Raw genomic sequence first — 22,451 nt, 5'->3', positions numbered from 1 at the left:
CTCAGACAGGATGCACTCATTTTATCTAGCCTAATCAAAGAGAGAGACAGAGTCTGTGTGGCTGTGTGTCCACATTAGCTGATAACAGCAATTTAAATCAGTGTTAGTAAACTATATTAAAGGTTGTAACCCTGCTTCTGATAGTTGCTTTTGGGCACTAAATTGGGTCTGAGGCTGAGTGTACCAACCAAAATGTGTCCATAGTATCAAGTACTGAAATACATCTAAAGCTAGCATTAAGAGATTATGCTTATTTACCTTTACTTATTCTATGATCAGATATTTACTGATCTACTGTAAGTCAGGGAGCTTTTATAACTTTAGACTTAATTTCATTTAGGCAAACTTCTTTATTGAACACTGATGTACTGAGCAACCTGGCATATTTTGTTAGCCTTCCCTAAACTAAGGTAAACCAAGACAAAGAGTTTAAAGCCATGTAACTAGTCTATGAAGATGTATTTAGGTACAGTGGTGCTTTGAGCTAAATTTTAACGTCAGCATGCTACTCACAATGACACTGCTAACATGCTGATGATTGGTAAATATTAAGTTTATTTTGTTCACCATGTTAGTTTAGCATGTTAGCATACTAACATTTACTAATTAGCACTAAACCCAAAATATCATTATTTTTGCAGGTATTTGGTCATAAAGGTATTGGTCAAGTTAAAATTCTGACCTAATGATGGTGCTAGATGATAAGTCAGAGGATCACCAAAGTGATTGAAATGAATCAAGAGGGGGACATTAATAAATGTACCAAACTTCATGGCAACCCATCCAATACTTGTTGCTGGCACCAGAAAAGTCATGGGCTCAACATTTTAGTAGGATTCTCTGAGGACCATGAATGTCTGTACAAAAGTCCATGGCAATCCATGTGATAGTTGTTGAGATATTCCAGTCTGGACCAAAGTGCTAAAACAACCAATACACCGCCCAACAGTCAGCCATTGCCATACCTAGAACCATGCTAGCCTTGCTAAAAAAAATAATGTTTCAGGCATTGTACTGGCAACTGATATCAAAAATTCTCTAACTATACCCAACCCTACTTGGGTCACATCTAAATTTCTTAGATTTGGCTCACATCTTGTAGTAGCTACATTTTCTGTTCTGCTGTTTCCCATAAATTCTAGCACAAGTTTTTCCTATTCTTCTTTTTAAATCATATGTGGAGAGTTTGCTTGCATCTGCTGCCATGTTGATGAAAATATATCTAAATGCATTTAGTCATATGGTGCTTGAACGCACTTTATGTTTGATCTGTGAAGTAGAGTTAAAGTGAACTGCCCAACTGCAAAAGAGTAAATCACATTTGGTGGTAACTGAATCTTGAAGCACAGTTAACAGTTGTATGGTTCAAACCAAGAGGTTTCTGATTTACAGTCAGAAACACATGGAGTACTCAGCTTGTTGCAGAGGCCATGACATGATTCAAAAACTCAGATGCTGCAGGATCAGAAACGACAACATACCAACCCTCACAACAGCCCTGGATGGAATGATAGCTATGTGTAACAGAAACTGCCAGAAAATTCAAATTCTGCACCTCTTGACCTGAATTCCACATCACATTAGAGATGGAGACACATGAAGACCTGAAGACATTCAAACAGACAGGAGGCCGCTCAACAGCAAAGCTCAGAGGAGGTTCTGCTAGTCACCAAATGGCTTTGGTGCATTTAGTTTTACATTTGTCAAGGTCTATAAATATTCCCAGTCTGGCCCCTGTCAGTTTATCTGGGGTCAAGCTTTTCTTACTTCAAGAGAAACTGTCAACAACCCCAACAGCTGAGTGCTGTGCACCAGCTTCAACTGCTACTGAAATATGCAGATCCATTTATCAAGACAGTAAAAGTCCTCAGGTATTTCTTACTGGATGGTAGAAGGACAGCTGCTTCTTTTCTTTGGGGTATAAACAATATATACAGGAATTCTTACACACATACTCACAAAAAGCCAAGATTTGAAGAACGAAGTGGTCAAGAAGTGGAATGAGGAACGAGGAGATCAGAAATGTACCTGGGGACAAGGTCAGACTGGGCCTTATATGTTATCAGCAGGATCTTGTAGTTTATTCTGAAACGTAGGTCACTAAATACACTAGTGTTCATCCTCTGGGGATCATTATAATGATATATATATGCTTATAATGATCAACAAAAATTCATAGATATCCAGCCATTAACTTTTGAAACAACTTATGAAGTGTTGGTCAAAGGGAAATTTAGGGGGTAAACACAGTCATCATATCAACTGGAGACCATGAAAATTAATACCAAAGTTCATGTTGATCTGGCCAATAGGGGCACACTCCTGACTTGGGGGTGAACTGCAACATCCCCGGGTTGAGTCCAACTCAAATGTGATTAGTGATCAATCAGTCTAAAGGTGATTGAACTTTTTTCAAACTGGTGTATATCCATACTTTTCTCTTTTTTGTTCTTTTCTCAAACTCACTCACCATGTGTTGTGAAGACATAGTGATTATTGTCATCATTAGTGGCCTTTGTCCATGTGTAAATACAGGATCCACTGGGTGTCTGTCAGGCTCAATGCATCATTTGCTGGTCTGTTTCAATGAGCCGCTACTATTCAACTAGCCGTTATCAGGGAAGAGAGTTCACAGAGTTCAGTTCAGAGTGTGACTCGCCATGATTGACATCAGTTGCAGGAGGCTGCTTGTCCCCACATCCAGTTAAGATTAGTTCAATATGTGGCGTGAATCTATGAGAGGATTAAGTGTACATTTTTGTAATTAACATATTGTAATTACAGAGTTATGGCCACAGTCCTCTAATCCGTGCTGAATAGTTGCTGCTTTTCCTCAATATTTAATCTTTTGACAGTTGTTTAAGCCTTATTGCTGTTACACAGTTGTTTCTGAATGTGTGAGGGTTTCTGAATGACAATCCCATATTTGTCTTAGTGGGAAGGGCAGGCCGGGAGCTCTAAATCGTCCTCATATCTACCATGCTGTTCTTGCAGATGTGTGTTGGTCAATTACTGATTTTATTGCCTCTCAGTTTCTGCTGCGCTGTGGGAATTATTTGCTATAGCCAATTTAATAATTTCAGTAAAATGCCAAAGGCAATAAGCAAAATGTCTACTGCTGTCACATAATATCATGTTAATTTGACATCTGGTACATTCAGTATGTTTATTTCTACAGCGAGACCTGGAGGTGACCTGTGTTGAAGACTTGGTCGCATTAGGACATTCCAGCCCTCCTGTCCATCCAGTACTCAGACCACTGGCTGTATTTCTGTGGATTAGGTTTGAAAGTTGGAGCATATAATGAATTCAACTTGGGAGATGGAAATGAGATTTAGATTATAACATTAATGGAGCACTGAGGGCCAATGTTCCCTCTCAGACTAGATTTTTGTGACTAGTGTGTAATAATGTACCACACTGGACAAATAACAATATTGCAGCTTGTGAAATTTTTAATACATATGTCAACATGATAGCTGCAAGTTTTGGTACCAATACCAAAAGCTTTTTTTATATATGTCACATTGACTAATATAGCACTTCTATTTTGGCTATTTAACAAAATAAGGCAAAAATTTCAAATATGTATATTTGTATATGTATAATATATGTGTTCAACACAAAGAAGTCATACAAGAAATTTACCTAAATAAACAACAGTCTGAAACTACCAAAATCAGCATTTAAAGTGAGGAGATATTTGACTGGAGACTGGAAGCAGGGGAAACAGCTTGTGGACATTTCTAAAGCTCTTTAATTAACATGCTGTATCTTGTTTTTAATTCATGCACAAACAGAAATGTAAAAATGATAATTTGTGCTTTCAGGGGGAATTATTTACTGGAACTATTTCTTAGTGAACAACAGCCAAGTGCAGTGAATGTACACAACCACCTGGAGTCACAGTGAAGAGTGAGGAGACCAAAACCTGTGCTCACAGACTGCTAGCAACCTGCACAACACTGAACAGAAGTGCTGGGTGGATGAATAAACTGTGATGAATAAACCCCTCAAATCACAAACTGACCTTTTTACATTTCTTATTTTGTACAAATTTAACAAATGTTATACAACAATGTTAATTAGTGAAATTTTGAGGTGTTAGTAGGTATATCCCCTGCTTCCAGTCTTTATGCTGAGCTAAGCTAATCACCTCCCGTCCCAAGCTCTGTACTTTATGCAATGACAGTGGTATCAATCCTCTCATCTTAGAACAGGGAGAATTAGCGTATTTCCCAAAATGTTCAATAATTTCTTTAAGGTTTTTTAAACAATTTATTTGGATTTCCTGTTTGCTGATACTTAATAAACAGTAAAACTGAAAATCTTAATTTTCAAAAGAGCTTCACTTTGTTTGAAATAGCCTATATATTTGTGTTCCGCGCTAAGCCTTCTTTTCAAAGAGGCCCTTCTTCCCCCTCACAGCAGAGAGGCCCATGAACATGAACTCTCTCCTGTATCCTGGTGTGACAAGTTGCTGCAGTGGAAAATAAATCACTTCTACATGCTGAACTGTCAAAGACACTCTGCCCTCAACAAAGTGCAGGTCAGTTTTGGCCTTTTCAGCATGAAATCCTAAACCAAGATGTCCTTTACCTCTCATGATTCTAACATTTCAAACAAATGAGTACCCCTTTAAATCAATGGACTTCCAGCTGATCATCCCAGTGCAGATGTTTCAGTCCAACAGATAGCTGGAATGACAACATGTTGTTGCCACTAAATAACAAAATACTGGAAATACATGAAGGAAACACATCCATGTGTGCAGATATGTGGCTGACAGACTGCAAAAGCACGTCCACCCAGGAGCTGAAAATGAATCCAGAGAATTTACAGTCACAGTAGTCGGAGCAAGTGTGAGCTCCCGTACACAGCTGGGAGGAACATTGGGGTGTAAATAAGGAGAGGTCTGAAAGTGTGCCCTGCAGCCTGCAAATAACCTGACTGAAGGGAGAGTCAGCAGGATATGTAGCAGGCTGATTGAATAAACCAGAGAGCAGGGCCAACCAATAAACAGCTTATAACTCTGACAGGCAGCTCAGTCCCACTCCAGCACCATCACTATCAAGTAAACATGTCTCCAGCCTACCAAAATTCTTCACAATGTTCAGTCAACCACCACGTACTTTTGAGTTTCTCCACTGGATACAGAGCAATATTCTCAAACCATGGAGGAGCATGGGTCCCTAATAATCAAACATCCTTAAAACACTGAAATTCAAAAGCATTCAGATTCCAGGAGATGGCACTGGTGGCACCAAACTGGCCTGTGCCATTATTATTGGAGGAGAAACATGCTGTCTAACATAATAATAATTCATTAAGTGTATTATCAATCTATTTATATCTACATATATATCTAAATCTCTAATATGTCTTTATATGTATGTATCTATGTTCTGCATGTACAGTACGTAGCTTGTAAATTTTCAAAATGTTCTAGACAGGTCTGAAAAACTGAAATATGATCAACATAATTTGACATATGCAACTTATCCATGAAAGATAAATCATCGACAGCCACATTTCCATTGTAGCTTAACAACTCTTGATCTGGAGGTTCCCATACTTAGACTTTTAGGAACCTGTGAGGCTTTGGTTTGAAGTTCTGCCAAGAACTGTATTGTATTTTACAAACTGGGATGTTTTGAATACACCAGACCAGCTCCAACATATGCCCCCCCCCCCCCCCCCCCTCCGTCTGACCAGCTCTCAAGTGGCAGGTGTGTCCCATGAAACTGTGTCATGCAGCACACTTATTTCTGAGGTTCTGATTTCCCTTCAAGAGAAAATAAAACATAATTGGTCATGTTACCCTATGAAAAAAATAACTTGTTAATGGAAAGATTAAATGATTTTGAAATTGCTACGTTAAGTTACTTGGACATTACTGTGGAGTCTAGCTACACTAGTAATGTATTGCCCAACACTGTGCATGCTAGAGCTGCAACGATTACAAAAGTAAGAGATTTAAAAATAGACCCTTTGAAATGTGACCAGGCTTTTTCACATGTCCTGTGTTATTAATGCCATGTTGCCTATGAAAATGAACTGCTGCATTGGTAACCAAAGTAGCCTCTTTACCAACAACATATGCAAACATAACAGTATAAGTTGTGGCAAAGGATGCAAAGATACATTTGCTTGACTGATTAAAAGCACTGCCAATGGAAGCATGGATGGAACTTACAAAAAAGTAAAAAACCATGTAGGGTTTGAAGTTCTCTCTCAAGCTGTCTTTTTTCATTTTCTTTTTCAAATGGGACACTTTTGAACAGCCATAAACACTTTTGCCTTCCAACATGGTCAGATGACACATCATACGAAATACTTCTTTTCAAGCATAACCCAGAGAGATAACAATAAAGTATTCATAAGCCCACATAACCAGACATAAACTGAAACAGATAAGAACAGACCAGAACATCCAGAACAAAAAATGTGGAGTATAAAAGTCATTATTGGTCAAACAAAATATCTTGAATTACATTAGGCTAGACTGTTGGCTCAGAGTCACCAACCACGCAGTCAGTAATCTGACTCTGCACATATCCCTCACTGAAAGAAATGAACTGTCGGCAAAAAATATTAAAACACTATTCCAGTGTTGTGCTCTATCAGTGAAACTAACTGCATTCAACTGCTATTAAAACACCACACAAAGTACTTGGTATCAGCAGCTGAATGTTATCTAGGAAAATTAAACTATGCTAAGTGCTTCATTGTAAGTGACGAATGAGATTAGTACATTTTTTTAGACTTTCACTTTTTTCAGCTCTTAATGAATCAGTCAGCAGGATTTGGCCTCAGATAACCAAACTTGCTAAACAAGTATGTTTACCAGTAGCATGTGAACCTTGCCAAGCTGTGAAATGCAACCGCATTCCCCGTCTAAGCTCTTTATCTCTGCATAAAACACGCTCCTATTGGAATGTGTCACACACAGCTGACTGGCACCTCAGCTGCTACCCACCTCCAGCTGTGTTATGAACTAGATGACTTGCCGATGCAACTTACAGTATCATCCTGCTGGCACTAGCAAGGTGCTAAATCCTCATTAGATCTGACTTCATCCGTAATGAGCTGAGGTAATTAGGCCTGGGCCATCTGTGCCGGCTTGAGTGGGGCCAGACAGTGTCACTCAGTCTGAGTGTGAGCAAGCAGCAAGGTGACTTTAAGAGTCTGTGATATCAAGATGTATGATTTCTGAAGTGGAGCTCTTAATAAGTTATTGATTCTGTATGAGCGTCCTGGTGTTTTCTATGAGGTTTGGAGGTCATGGGTTAACACTGCTGCCATGTCCTTGAATACACTGGGCAGGAACGATCACAGGACAGAGTCATGCTTTTTATTAACCTAAATGTAAATGTGGAATATGCGCAGGTTTCCTCTGTTCTTACACACAGGGCCGAGTTTTATTCTCTTAATATACACATGCAAAAACATACAGTTTGTATCTAACCTCATGTATCTTTTAAAAAAATGCACAATTAGCCTCTGAAGCATTAAAAAGTAAAGTTCAGTACAACCAGATTCATGATCCTAAATCAGTCCTCTTACTGAGTAGGCTCATACATCCAGGATGTAACTTTTAGAAAGAGTAAATATTTTATTGAAAGTGAAATTTTAATAATTTTAACATTAACATTGTCACAGCTTTCCTTAGTTGATAGGGTGCTTAATACATACAGTACTTAGATCACCTGATATTATTTGCGCTATCTCCATGACAATCAAGCAGATTACAGCCATTGATTAAGGCAGCAGGATGGGGTTGAAAGCTCTCTATAAAAGGGCAGTAAGTTGAAATTTTGGCAAACTATATTTCCTTGCTTTTGATGACCAATAATGCGTACATGCATTATATGTTGTCAACCTATAATATATATATTATAGGTTGATGTATAATATATATAATATATATGTATAATATATATATTATATGTTGATGTGGAGGAATAACTGCTGTTTCGTGTCTTGTAGGGTCGTACTCAGGACTTTCTTTACTTCTATTTCCTAGTTTCCATTTCAGTTGACTGAGTTGCTGTACGGCTTCACACATTCTGCTGGGGGTGGTGGTGATGTATCATTCTTTATACTGTACCATTGACTACAATTGTGCTCTATAAATGTTATTAAATATTAACCTTGAACACTTTGGGCTGTGGTTCTTACACTGTAAAAAGTCATTTAATCATTAACTCTTTTTATAGATGTGCAGCTTACATGTCCTTGTTACAGAGTTGTAACTTCATAACCAAAATATGTGTAATTAATAAGTTTGTAGGAATCTATGCTGGTTATATTTATATATTATATATATATTTATATATTATAATATATTCACAGAATGTGCATTAGACTAAAGCTTATGTCAAAAAGGATGAAGACTGGCAATTGATTTATTTAATAAGCTAACAACATGACCTTCTGACAGTTCCGACTCAAGGTCCACTTACTGGCTTTTTCCGGAGCTTTCAACCGCAATCAGCAGATATTTGTTACTCAGTTGTCACATCTAACTTGATACAGGTTCATCTTAAGCTGCATTGTTAACCTGAGACTTACCACTGAGTCCAGTGGAGACTCCTCTCTGAGGGGCGGACAGGTCGTCCATGGACCTCCTCAAAGACGCAATCTTGCCCTCGGATGCTTTGTGCAAGTGGTGGTGGTGGTGGTGGTGTTGGTGGTGGTCGGGACTCCCAGCACTTCCAGTACTGGAGGTGCTACTTCCATCCCCGACGTCTCGGACCGGCACCGGGCCGTTCAGGTTGTTCAGGCTGGACTGGCTGTCGATGGAGCTCCGGGAGCCGGCGCCGTTCCTCTCCTCATCCAGCATGAAGATGATCTCCTTCAGCTCCATGTTCTCCGTCCTCAGCACCTCCTGACTGGCCTCCAGCTCGTTCAGCTTCTGCTGGTACAGCCCGACGTCTTTCCACATGACGCTGGCCGTGTAGCGGCCGAACCGCTGCCACTCCCGGGACACCTTCTTGCCCTTCTGTCGGTCGTCGTCCAGGAAGCAGCACAGCTCTCGGAGCTCCTGGTTATCGTCCTGCAGTTTCTGGTTGACCTCCTTCAGACTCCGGATCTCGTGAAGGTGGACCTGCAGGCTCCGGTTCACGTCCTTCATCATGTTTCCGTGCTCCAGCATCAGCTCCATGTTGCGGCTCTCCAGCCTCCTCAGCCTCCGGACCAGATCCTCCTTCCCCTGCATCAGCAGCTCCTCGTCGGACAGCTGGCTCACGTCCGCCCCGTCCATGTCCCCACTTATTCTGTCTTTATCTAAATAAACAGGGTGTCTTCTAACCGGTCTGGGACAGCTAAGTTATTATGAAACCCAGATCCATCACAGATTACACGCCGGGGCTGCAGAAGAGGATCCGTTCCCGGGCACCGCTGACCCAAATCAGCCTGCGCTGCCTTGAATCCACAAACTGTAACAACGAATTATCCGATAATATCACTTTCTATAACATCCACAGTTGGAAGTTCATCTTGTAGATGCGGTGAGACGCTGTCTGAAGCCGGAGACCGGTCCTCGAAGTGAAGGAGCATGGGAGGAGACAGTGCGAGAGAAGGGGGGGAGCTGATCACTCTGCAAGCAGTAACACAGTGTCCTCTATAGGCTGCAACACAAACCTGTAGAGTCCACAGACAGCGCCTCGAACACAGAGCACACAAACTGGAAAGCTGTCAACTAACTTATAAAGCTTTATTGCCGTGTCATATTCAAATTAGAGTTAGATAGCACGGGGGGCCCGGCATGGTTGACAACTTTTATTCAATATTCCCATATTTATCCGCTACAAATAGGCTAATTTTGTGTGCCCTGAGATGACTTTTTGTTGTGATTTGGCGCTATATAAATAAAACTGAATTGAAATTGAATTGAATTAATAAATTAGCTCAGATAAGTGAAATTTAATAAACAATTTTCATTAAAAATGTTAAAGAACCCCTCCAGACATCTTTTAGGACATCCCCTAATTTGAGTAATAAACTGTGTCTGACATGTTTTGCCACAAAAAATGTTCAGTTACCTCGTTAAAAAAGTTGTTAAAATGACATCTATTGCTTCTCCCTCATCAAAAATCCAGAATCTTTGAATATGCAAATATGTTTCATTTCAAAAGTTTTACTGCTGGACACAAGAAGTCTCCTGCTTCAGCAGACAAATGTGAAAACAGCTTTCATATGTCAAACTCTGCACACATAATGTTGCACAATGAAGCTCAAACATCCAGCTGAAGGAACAAGAAGAGGAACATATTTTTCACTTTAAAAAGTGTACATTCTTAACCGAATACACAATATTAAAGGCTATTTATCTTTAACTTAAAATAACCCCATCCTTGTCAGAACTGTTGTCTCCAGACAATAGCCATTGCAATGTTGTCAAACAGCTTTATGCACTTTATTTAAAAAAGAAAACTGAGGTTGTGGTGGTGGATAGGTCAGCTACATGGAATGTCTGATTCAACAGCAGAAATCTTAACAAATCATAGCTTAACCATCAGGACAGCAAATCAGAATATAGGTCATTGGACAAACTGTTATGTCTTTGAAGGCTTTGGACATGTGGGTAAACTTTTTTTCACAGCAGATATTTTAACATGTCACAGTAGGAAAAGTAGGCCTAAAGGTGTAAATAATCAAATGAATGATGTTTGCCTCAGTTTCAGGGTGCTGATATTGTGTGTGCTGGCTCACTGTCACACTTTCATGGTTTACTGGTACGCTTGAACAGAACACAGCCATCATTAATGTTACTGGTGATATCTGTGGTTTTCCTACTATGACGAGTAAAAATGTCTTCAGTGAAAAGGCCAATAGATTAATCCTCTGTTCAATATGCAGTCTAGTGGAGCTATGCCAGGAATTATTTATCAATATTCTAATAAAATAATAAGAAGGTATAGTTGTTCCATCCTAACAGGTGCAAGAGAACTAATGGAAGAATGAGTTAAACCACCAGAAGTGAAAGCAACTGTGTGTGGGCAGACCAGCGGTATGTGGGGCCTTTGAGACATTTTTCCATTTTCAGTATTTACTTTTCTGTCAAAAAACTCTCCCTTTACTGAGATAACTCTTCCTATGTATTTAAGCAAGACTCTAAACCTCCATCTGTTCAGTGGAGCTGTCAACATCCAAAAACAGCTTCAAACATGAAGGAATGTTGGTGGAAAAGAGCACCAACCTCTGCTGAATGACCTTATTCTATTCTAGTTTATTCTAGTCTTGTCTAGGCTATTCTGAGAACAAATTATTTCCCTATCTAAAGGTACATGACACACCTGCATGCAAAATTCAGAAGTGAAAAGAAGATAGGTCATTCAAATTCAGAGCAGTAAGCCTATGATATTCCTTCCCTTAAATCAAAAAATAATCTAGTATGTATTTAAAACAGATATTTATTTCTGTTTTTATCCATTTGAAATAAATAAATAAATTTTCACTTTTATGAACTTGTGAATGTTGTGCACTTCAACAGTTAGTGGCTGAATGTACTTTCACTCCCCTGCTCACGAGGTGCCACTTCTATATGCTGAGTGTCCTGCTTCATTAAATCAATTGTTATTTTGAATAGATTCATCTCCCCCCAGTCCGTGACCTGGATTTGAACAATACCTCCACTGTGGAAGCCTGTGGAAAAATTCACCGGGGGTGAACATTTGTGAGTCTACCAATGAGTTTTTGCCTGGTCTCCCTGTACACAAGCTTCTATAATAATAATAATATATTAATAATAGGGACTTTTTTTGGAACGAAGTGTGTCAGGACTGTGTAAGGTCGCCATCTGCTGGGCATCAGGAGATTACATGCATGATTATCCAACAATGTAAATGTTGCAAAAGATGGGTTTAACACAAAAAACTACAAAAATAGAACAACCCAAAGACCCACAATGCACTGCGCGGTCTGAACGAAATTGGGAACTTGATCGACAATAAAAACTGTGATGAAACAAATGTCACAGATGACATTGGTATCAATGAAAGAGTGATTTATGATGGTGTTGATGTTGATATTAATATTACTATTACTGTAAGTTATGGTGTTATTCCCCCACTACACTGGTATGAGACTACTGCTGCTGGTGCTATTGTTATAGTCTATTACGTAGACAGCAGCAGTGGGATTCTTCCCTGTGTTCCTGTTGAAGAACCTCTGCCATTGGCTTCCTCCCATTTTGTGTGCAGATATACCGGGACAGCAGATGGCTTCAGCCTGTGGTCCAGATCGACCATACGGCTGCCGACGCTACAGCCTGACGACAGACAGCCCAGGTTGACAGAGGACACAGCGGTTCACCACGTCAGAGGGCCAAATAAAGCGGATGATTGGAGTCAGAGCAAAGTGCGCACAGGAAGCCGCTTCTGCACAACTTCTACTCTTCCATGATTTCACACGCACGCCATAATGCGGCGATATTATGGCAAAGTCCCGGGTCGGCTGTGGCTTTCGCCGATTGGCAGCTTATATTTTTGGGTATTCTGTATCTCACCTGTAATGCTACACCCGCAGTGTTTGGATTTTAAGCCGCCCTTCCGACCGCTGAGGGAGCTGGAGTTTTGTGTAATGTACAAGGAGTTTGGCTGCTGTGATTATCAGAAAGACCAGGAGCTGATGACAAAATACTATCGGATTATGGATAATTTTGATTATCATGGTTATGCCAACTGTGCTGGGTACGTGTTGGAGCTGCTTTGCCAGGTAGGCGTGCATGGACAAAGGTCGCTTGGCTTGGTCCAAAACGTCTCCATCATGCGCCAAGAGCCTGACCAAACTACATAGACACAGATGAACACGTTCTGTCATTTGAAAAAACATTTTTAAAATAGCTGAACAGAATAATATGCTCTTACAGTCAAGTCACAAAATATAGGTGTTTCTCTTTTAATAAAGTGCACTGATAAACTGAATTAAGGTAAAGGTCATCCTGCGGCTTCCAGAAAACATCAACACCTGTCACCCACATAGTCAAACAGCAGGGTTTCATGCTTTGAGACCTCTGGGTGCTAACTGAGCAACTGGGGCTGCAAATGATTATCATGCAGATGTTCCTAATATTGTAGATATTCACTGTGTACTTGAGTATCATATGATCTCATAAGAGGCTCACCACAAGGGCTTCCCCAGTCTGTAGATTAGGATTTTGGTAAAGTTTTTCAGCAGAGGAAAACTGAGGACTTACTATACTTATGATAAGAGGGGACCAACTTGCCATCAGTGTGTTGAGGACTCAGGGCTTAAAAAGTTTATTTTATGTAAAAAAAAAAAGATTTGATCTTACATTATGCAACAAATATTAAATTCCTCCTCCATTCAAAAATGTGTTTTGCTTACTTGATTTGGATGTTTGGCCCTCACTGTACAGAATAATGTATGTGTTTCTCTGTGCTCACAAATCTCACTTTAAGTTTAAGCTTAGTCTTGTACTTACAAGCATAATTTGTGACATTACAAATGGTTTGGAAGCAAATTATGGTCCAGTATGCAACTTTTAAGTGTGATGTGGAAACTTGGAGACTCCACTGCACACACACTGAGAATGGACTAAAGAGATATTTAGTATTAAACTTTTGAAGTGAACAATATTTGCAGTTTCATAGATTATGGAGTTTTTCAGTGAGGCAGAAGTAGATGTCATTTAAGAAATTTTAACTAGTTAATTGAACTTTTTTGTGGAAAATAAATCATATTTATACACGGCCAGATTCACCTCCTTTGAAGGTGACAATAAAAATTTTTTTTTTTATTTTCAGGACAATATTTGTTTGCAATTTGTGTGTGATGTCTGCAGACCGATAATGATTTTTTCAATTAAAAATTAAATTAAGTTAAAGAAATACTTGACCATTTGGTGATCTTTAGTCAAGGGTAGCCCTAAACACTTTGACACACTCACCTCTCTTCTCCATCGATCCAGGAATGCTCACCCTATGCAGCTCACCTCTTTGATGCAGAGGACCCCAGCACCCCGGTCCGGACGATCCCTGGCCTTTGTCCTGACTACTGCTCCCAGTTTTGGAAAAAGTGTAGCTCCACCATCCCTTTCCTGTCTGATGACCCACACATAGACAGAGTCAGAGAAGACCAGACACGTCTCTGTCAGTACCTGGAACTAGAGGACGTGGACTACTGCTACCCACACCTCCTCACGAACCAGAAGCTCACAAAGAGCTTGGGCCGGGTCCAGTCGGATTCAGATGGCTGTCTGCAGCTGTGTCTGGAAGAAGTGGCCAACGGGCTGCGTAACCCACTTGCCATGGTGTATGCCAATGACGGGACACACCGGTTCTTTGTGGCGGAACAGGTGGGCTTGGTGTGGACGTACCTCCCTGACCGGTCCAGACTGGAGAGACCGTTCTTGAACATTACCAAGGTGGTGTTAACATCATCATGGGAAGGGGACGAGAGAGGCTTTCTGGGACTGACCTTTCACCCCAAGTACAAGTACAATGGGAAGCTGTACGTGTATTACTCAGTGGAGGTGGGTTTTGATGAGAGGATCAGGATCAGTGAATTCCATGTGTCAGCCAACGACATGAATGTGGTGGATCATGGATCTGAGCGGTAGGTATGGATTGTAGATTCAGATTAGCAAACCTGCTCCTTTCCTTTTCTTTTTTGTCACATCAACTGTCCTTCCAGGGTTATTCTGGAGATCGACGAACCTGCATCCAACCACAATGGAGGGCAGCTGTTATTTGCTGATGATGGCTACTTGTACATTTTCACAGGGGATGGTGGAATGGCGGGAGACCCGTTTGGGAAATATGGGAATGCCCAGAACAAGTAAGAAGGCCACTAGAGATTTCCAAAACTAGACACCCATACCTCATAGAATGATCTTAAGTAACAAAGAATCTATCCAATTCTAGAAAATGTAGTGGTGAACCTTATCTAGAGATACTTTACATGGTAGTTGAATACTTAAGTTAGAATATATGAATTTGGTTTTCCTATATGTAAATTAACTGCATGTTTTCGTACACTTAAGATAAATAATGATTTATTACATACATTTTTTTTCCCTATGGCCGTATCTACTTTAGGTCAGCTCTTTTGGGTAAAGTTCTTCGCATAGATGTGGATGACAATGAGAGAGGCCCGTTGTACAGAATCCCTCCAGATAACCCCTTCATACATGAACGGGGAGCACGACCTGAGGTTTATGCTTATGGTGTCCGCAATATGTGGAGGTGCTCTGTGGACCGGGGCGACCCCCAGAACAAAGAGGGCAAAGGGCGAATCTTCTGTGGGGATGTAGGCCAGAACAAGTTTGAGGAAATTGACATCATCGAGAAAGGCCGGAACTATGGCTGGAGAGCCAAAGAGGGCTTCTCCTGCTATGATAAAAAGCTGTGTGCCAACAGCTCACTTGGTAAGCATGCTTTGGTGATTACAGTCAGATGGCTGTGTTTGGAAACATCCATGGTTACCCTACGTCAACTGCAGACATTAACAGTAGTCTCCAATCCTGTGGTAATGGAGAGTCTGCAGTTGTTAATACCGAAACAAACACAATGACAGCTCTCTGCACAAGCTACTGTAACTTTTTCTGTCTGGGTGAAATTAGCCTCTGCCTTGTTTTGTTAGAAACTCATAGATTCTTGGCCCTAGGCAGAACTGGTGACCAACTTTTTTTCTGCTGCTACATAGTAAAGAAAAAAATTACAACCATACATTAATAACAAGTTATCGAACTGCAGTGGTAGTCAGAGGGAATACTCAAAGGAAGCTTAGACCAGTGTTTCCAACATATTATAACCTGCATTCGGTTGTAAACTAGATGTGGATCATCTTGTTGACATGCAAGTCTTTGTCAAAGAATGTCATATGCACTGATACAGTGTGTTTTGAGTAACGTGACCCGTAACCTACTAAATGGCTGACTTGCCTAACTGTTCATTTAATGAATTACATTGTTCACAGTGCGATACTAAGAAGTCCGCCCATAAGTGCTAGTGTACTAACCCCCTTTATCATGCACTACAGCTCAATATTAAAATACTTTGATAAAACTGGAAAAATAGATTAAAGATCTGATTTTGACTTGTGTTGAATAAGTAGCTTCATTGTAAATAAATGGCTAATGGCTAAATTACACAGATGAGGAAGAAACTCAGTAATACCAATAATGAACTTTGGATTTTTTCACAGATGATGTCCTGCCTATTTATGCGTACCCTCACAAAATGGGTAAGTCAGTGACTGGTGGCTATGTCTACAGAGGGTGTGAATACCCCAATCTGAATGGCATGTACATATTTGGAGACTTCATGAGTGGGTAAGTTTGATCTGGAAGTACACCAACCTCTGAAATATATCTTGTGTTAAGGACAGTAGTGAATAGATTTTGAGGAATGACAACAGTGTGATGTCAAACCTAAAACTGAAGATAACTGTCGCAGGTGTTTGTTTGATACCTACATTACCCGCATTTAAGGATTTCAGAAACAAGCCTGTGCACTAGTTCAGACAGGCAACTAGAATTTTATCGCTTTCAATCTTTATCACAGAGGAGTTTTAAGAGCTGCACTTCTCTCAAACTGTAGTTTATGTTTGATGGAAAAACTTACTATGCTATACAGTATTTACAATAAGTTCATGCATTTTCCCCAGCCTTGCTCAAAGGGGCTTGTATGATTGTTGAAGGTATAAAGTAGACGATTGTTGGCTTGTGATGGCATAAAGGCACACACAGTGTTTTGGTGGTTGAGTTTAATTGAGAAAACAGTAAATTAAATTTGTGTTAATTTTGTGTCAAAGCAATAAAAAGTTATCCACAGTTTAGTCCACGTTGACTGCTGTTGCGCAAAGTGCACTCAGTATTGAGAAACACATGTAACCAAATGTAAAAAAAAGAACTGTATTGGTTGATGAGATCTAACAGTAAGAGCATCTGAGTGTGTGTGTTTGTTTTTTCCTGTTGCAGCCGTTTGATGAGTCTGCAAGAGGACAGAAATACAGGACAATGGAAGTACAATGAGATCTGTATGGGGCTCGGTCTCACGTGCGCCTTCCCTGGACTCATCAACAATTATCACCAGTACATTATCTCCTTTGCTGAGGATGAAGCTGGTAATGCATGAACACATGCACAACCTCAAAACAACCTATGCTACTGTACCTGCAGTGTTCTTTGCACACTAGTTCCTAGGAAATGTCTACTGTCCCCTTGATGTAATGCTTTGTTTTTCTTTCCAACAGGCGAGCTGTACTTCATGTCGACTGGAATACCAAGCGCTACGTCACCTTCAGGAGTTGTTTATAAAGTGGTGGATCCCTCAAGGTGAGTAATATAATCATTCCTTTGCTTCTTTCTTATTTCGCCATCATAACACAAAGAAAATGTGTGCTCTATTCTATGTGCAGTAACTGCTCACCATATATTGTAAAGTTCTATTTCTGCTTTTTTGAAATGGATTTGTAAGACACACATCTGTTCATAATTACAAACACAAGCATGTCATTCCTCTCAGCGAGCCCGAGGGATGAGCAGTATCATGATCATACTTGGCTTGGATATGAGCTTATGTCTGTGTTTTCTCAGCGTTGGTGGGATAACTTTCTGCCTGTCTTTTTTTTTGGTAAAAGAGGGAAATAAAGCAGTGTTGGCAGTGGTGTGAAAGGGCTGCCATCCTAAATCTCCCCTCTCTGACATTGCTTCAGACAGCTCTTGGCTCTCTCTGTATTTCTCTCAGCAGTAGATGCTTATGTCACTTAATTTGTTTCCCAGCCATCAAGTTCATTTGAACTGTTCGTTGCCACTGTTGTGACTTGACCTGGAAGTTAAATACACATTAAAACACTGGCAGTTTCAGATAAACTTGATTTTTATGTGACAACTTAGTTATATTCTGTCTGTTTTTCAGACGTGCTCCTCCGAGACAATGTCACTATGACCCCCTTCCTGTCAGAGTGAAAAGTAACCTCATTGAGTTTGTTCCCCAGGAAAGTGAGTCCACCTCCAAAACACTCTGACCTCACTACTGACTAAGGTTACAAAACAAATAAAATCTGTGTCATTCATATTTGTTTATATTTATATTTGGTCCTGTGTTTTTCTGTCATTCTTCCATCAGCATTAATCGGTGTTGAGCTACCAAGCAAACACAATGCTGAGCCACAACCCACAGACTCATACGATTGGCTCCAAGAGCTCATTGATCGTCTAGGTGAACTAGGACCAGACCCGACCACCGCTTTGCCAACCACAACTACCACCAAACCACCCAGGCATTCAAGACGAAAAAGCCGGCGCAGAAAGGGAAAACCCAGAGCAGAAATTGTGCCTGAGCTTCAGAACGGAGCTATAAGGCTGGTTGGGGATGAACAAGGCAGCAGCGATCGTGGACGGGTGGAGATCTACGTTAACGGGGAATGGGGTACTGTGTGTGATGACCTGTGGACCACCAAGAATGCTATGGTGGTTTGTCGGCAGTTAGGCTTCCGGTACGCTCTAAAGGCAGCCAAGAACTCAGAGTTTGGAGAGGGGAAGGATCTGCGGATTCTTCTAGATGATGTCCAATGTGATGGGACTGAGTCCAGCCTGCTGGACTGCAGACACGCTGGCGTGGGGACACATAACTGTGCCCATTATGAAGACGCCGGGGTAATCTGTGGAAACTCAGACTACGTTGTAGGAGTCTAAAAGTCTGACTGCTATTAAGTCAGAGATAATTATCATAGACTAAATCTGTTGTCTTAAAAATCCACCCGAAATTTAACACTGTTAAAAACAGGTATTTTCAGTGCACTCTTGGTGGAGTATTTTACTTATCGCCATTAATGAACAGACCAAATGTAGGCAACATAACATTGTGCCAAGATATTTCCAGTAACTACAATAGAGTTAAATAGCACAAATGATTTTGTGATCTAAAACTGATTGTGTGGCCAGTCTGTCACAATAAAAGAGGAAAGAGCATGGCTCAAATTTTTACATAAAACTCGCAGGTAAAAGCAGAAAGTTCAGGAAACAATCTAAAACAAAACTTAAAGTAGTTTAAGGAAAATTGGAAAGACCAACAAAGTCAGTTCTGTCATCAAAGCCTTCCAGGGGTTATTTATGAGAAAAACAGCTGGAATGCATTGATGGTATCTAACACTGTAAACGTATCCAAGGGGGAGGTTCTTCCTTCAGTAATGACTTACTTGCCAGTAAAGCACTTGTCATTTCTCTCAGAGGTAAATGTTTAAAATGAGAGTTTATTTTTTAATTTTTCACTGCAGGCTTGAATGTTTCATTTGATTGTATGGCACTATTGCATACGTCCTTGGCTTCTCAGTGATTTATGACGCTAACAAATTTGACAGTTATTGTCTGAATGTCAAATTTCCTAATGTGTTGAATGTTCTATACCCACTGAATGAATGTATGGCTGTATCATTGTCATGTTATCATTATCATGTTATCATGTGATTTCAATAAACGCTGACTACTCTGTACTGGCTCACACACGTCACACACACACACACACACACACACAGAATTTGACCATTGAACTAACACGTAGCCAATGACATTTGAGAGCACGTTTCATTAATAGTCTATCCAATATATTGAAAAGAATACATCCCAATACACGCTTTATTGGCGGTCACGTAGCTAAGTTAGCAAAGTAACAGTCTTGTTATAACGTCACGCTGTTGAAGTTAGACGCGTGGGCGAAGTCCATTTACATGCCTAACGTCAACATTAGCAAATTTAGCATGTTTCAGTATAAATGTGAACAGTGACGTGACCATTTAGTAATTCTGTAGCGTTAACATTTTGTAATCTAATTGTTACGGAATACAGTACGGTGTACAGCTGAGCCTGGCTTTACAAATGCCGTCTTTGCAGGCTATTGTTGGGCGTTTTAGTCTACATGTTCTAGCTACGTAACTAGAGCAGCTAAAAAAGTACAAACATGTTACAATCGAGCCAATGGTCAGTCCGGGGTTACATATATACACATTTTGTATTTTGATATAAGTTACAAAAGCTAAGGAATTCTCCCGCTAAACAGCACTGGCTCCATAGCTCAGTGGTTAGAGCACTGGTCTTGTAAACCAGGGGTCGCGAGTTCGATCCTCGCTGGGGCCTGTGAAGGGTGACATTTTTATTTCGGTTACAATTCACGATATGCTTCATAAGCTTAGTTCATATAACTACCAACGCGGTAATTTTACATTGTTCTTCGGTGCAAGCTGGAGGAATAGTGCACAGAAATTTCATTCTCAATTCACTTCGCAGGAACTCCTAGTCTCAGTTTACTGATCCAAAGTGGAAATGAATAAATAACTTTACTGCTCACAAACTAGAAGCACTCGAAATCTATAACTAAAAAGAAAAGTTAAACTGGTGCAGGATGAATAATATATTATTGTTTTTGCAAATACTGTTACCTACACCTTGATTGTGAAGCTGTTGCGGGTGTGAAGACTATATAATTAAAAGCCAAACCAAAAAAGTCAAACTTAATTGTGTGCCCTTTCTTCACTATGTAGAAATTGTGAAGCCAGACTCCATGAAACAATCCCGCAATTTAATATTCCCATGCTCCTCGACCACATTTAACCAACACCAAAAGAGTGATTTCTTGTGTTTCCTGAATCTATAGGAGTCGGTCTTCAATTCAGCTAAACTAAAGGCACTAACAAGCACTGCTAAACCTGCCTTACTGGGGTCTTGTAGACTAGTTAAAACTAGCACATTGGTCCAATTGGCTCATACTAAACAAAGGTAGCTCTATACTGGCACCCTGTGGTCTTTCAGTAGAACTATATAAAGTAAAATAATAAACTCAAAGCAGCACCATTCCGGATGAATATATATTGTTTTAATTAGTGAAATATACTCAAATAATAATTCAAGATAGATATATAACCTAATATGAACCTTAAAACAAGATCAGTTCTATATCTTCTGTGATTGTAAGACGTGGAGTAAATAACTAGACAAAGAGCCTCTAACTGACAGCCCTTTTATTCCAACCAGTCACTCTTTGTTTGAGGGATCTCCCCTCTGTTTTGGGAGGGTCATTAATATGCTGAGCACCAGATCTCAGGAGCTGGAGCCAACTCTGACCACGCTGCAGCCTGTCAATGTGTGGCCCCTGGCTCTTACTCCGGTTCTCTGCTTCCAGCCTGATATCAGCTATGAATCTCCTGCCACACCCACAATCAGTACAATAGAAATGTAATTATTAGTTATAACAGGTTCATTCATACTGTATATGTCACTTTTTATGAAAAACAGCTCAAAGTTCTACTCAAAGTGAAAAGAGAATGAAAAAGTATGAAGAAAAATATAACACATTACAGAAAGGAGGTCACAGCAAGGTTAAAACAATGGAGAAAATGAAATGGGAGCATTTCGTGCAAGTCCTTTCTCCTTTCTTTCTTTCTTTCATTCTTTCATTCTGATGTGAAGTGAAAGAGACAGGAAGTCAGGATAAAGTGGCCAACTGTAGTCTGATATATGTTCAATATTTGTAGTCGTACTAAGAATCTGCTCATGAGACCTCATGCTGATTCCACTGAAAACACATGAGATTAAAGAGGAACTATTTATGAATGTATGTTTTTAAGTTATTTGTGTGGCTGTTCTCCTGTTAACTTCCTCCACCTCTCAGTGGAAATAAGAACTCTGGCTTTATTGTGTTATCCCAACTGATCATCACCAATATTAATGACAGAAAAAATACAATTCTGTTACAAAAATCAATTTTATTTTTGTTTTGCTTTTTCTGACCTTAATCAAATGTTTGCTTTTTTCACATGAAATACTGGATACTTTCACCTCTTCAGGCCTGTCAGAGAATAAAATATCACACTTGGATTAACAACACTAAAGCTACGTTGTTTTAATTTTAAAGGGTCATGAGGCAAAAAAGTTGGGAACCACTGCTTTAAAACATGACTTTGGTAGAATAAAATTTGAGAATGTTAATCAAAAACATTAGGCATCCATGTTTTTGAAAAATAAATACTTGGTGAACCCAGAAAGCCATTTAACAACTCAAATTTAACTGATGATAAAATGTTAAAATTTTGTTGCACACTCTATAAATGAAGCAAACATATGCCATTCCCAGCTACCATCTTTGTTTCGATTAGAAAAGAGATGCAACTTAGGAAACTCTCTTTCCTAAGTTGTGTCTGTGACTCAACTGTAATGACAATACATAATACATGAGAAGCATAAACTGGGGTTAGATTCAAGTCTAACATCCAAATAATAAATATATAATTAACAGACAAAATCAATGAACAGTCAGCTGTTAAAAGGCTGCATCTCAGTCACATAAAAGCCTTTCCACTAGGTGTCAGTATTGTTTCACCACAATTTACATATCTACTGCTTCAGCCTTTTGCCCAGTTTGTAAATTAGGTTGTGGACTCATTGAAGGCTGGACAGTTAGATGTATGATTGCTTTGTGTTCCACACG

At 39.9% G+C, this 22,451-nt stretch overlaps 2 protein-coding genes and 1 non-coding gene across 3 annotated transcripts in view; 2 read left to right on the top strand and 1 right to left on the bottom strand.

Moving 5' to 3' along the window:
- Positions 1–12,048, bottom strand: part of ccdc85ca (coiled-coil domain containing 85C, a) — a 42,684-nt gene extending 30,636 nt beyond the window's left edge. Inside the window, exon 1 of the mRNA XM_067613600.1 lies at positions 8,575–12,048. Within this exon, the coding sequence (XP_067469701.1) occupies positions 8,575–9,265 (691 nt within the window). The 5' untranslated portion in view covers positions 9,266–12,048. The remainder of the gene's footprint in view (positions 1–8,574) is intronic.
- An 86-nt stretch (positions 12,049–12,134) lies between these two features.
- Positions 12,135–19,462, top strand: hhipl1 (HHIP-like 1). Its single transcript, XM_067613599.1, has 9 exons — positions 12,135–12,720; positions 13,937–14,583; positions 14,662–14,805; positions 15,066–15,394; positions 16,174–16,300; positions 16,949–17,094; positions 17,224–17,305; positions 17,889–17,971; positions 18,099–19,462. Exons 1-9 carry the CDS (start codon positions 12,427–12,429, stop codon positions 18,665–18,667), a joined length of 2,421 nt encoding a protein of 806 aa, XP_067469700.1. The 5' UTR covers positions 12,135–12,426; the 3' UTR covers positions 18,668–19,462.
- A 569-nt stretch (positions 19,463–20,031) lies between these two features.
- Positions 20,032–20,104, top strand: trnat-ugu (transfer RNA threonine (anticodon UGU)). The gene has a single exon. It is a non-coding gene; the product is annotated as a tRNA-Thr (tRNA).
- The last annotated feature ends 2,347 nt before the right edge of the window (positions 20,105–22,451 follow it).

The sequence above is a fragment of the Thunnus thynnus genome, chromosome 16, assembly GCF_963924715.1.
Source record: "Thunnus thynnus chromosome 16, fThuThy2.1, whole genome shotgun sequence".
NCBI classification, from domain to species: Eukaryota; Metazoa; Chordata; class Actinopteri; order Scombriformes; family Scombridae; genus Thunnus; species Thunnus thynnus.
Note: the sequence above shows the minus strand (reverse complement) of the source record. Positions and strands in the feature narration are given on the sequence as shown.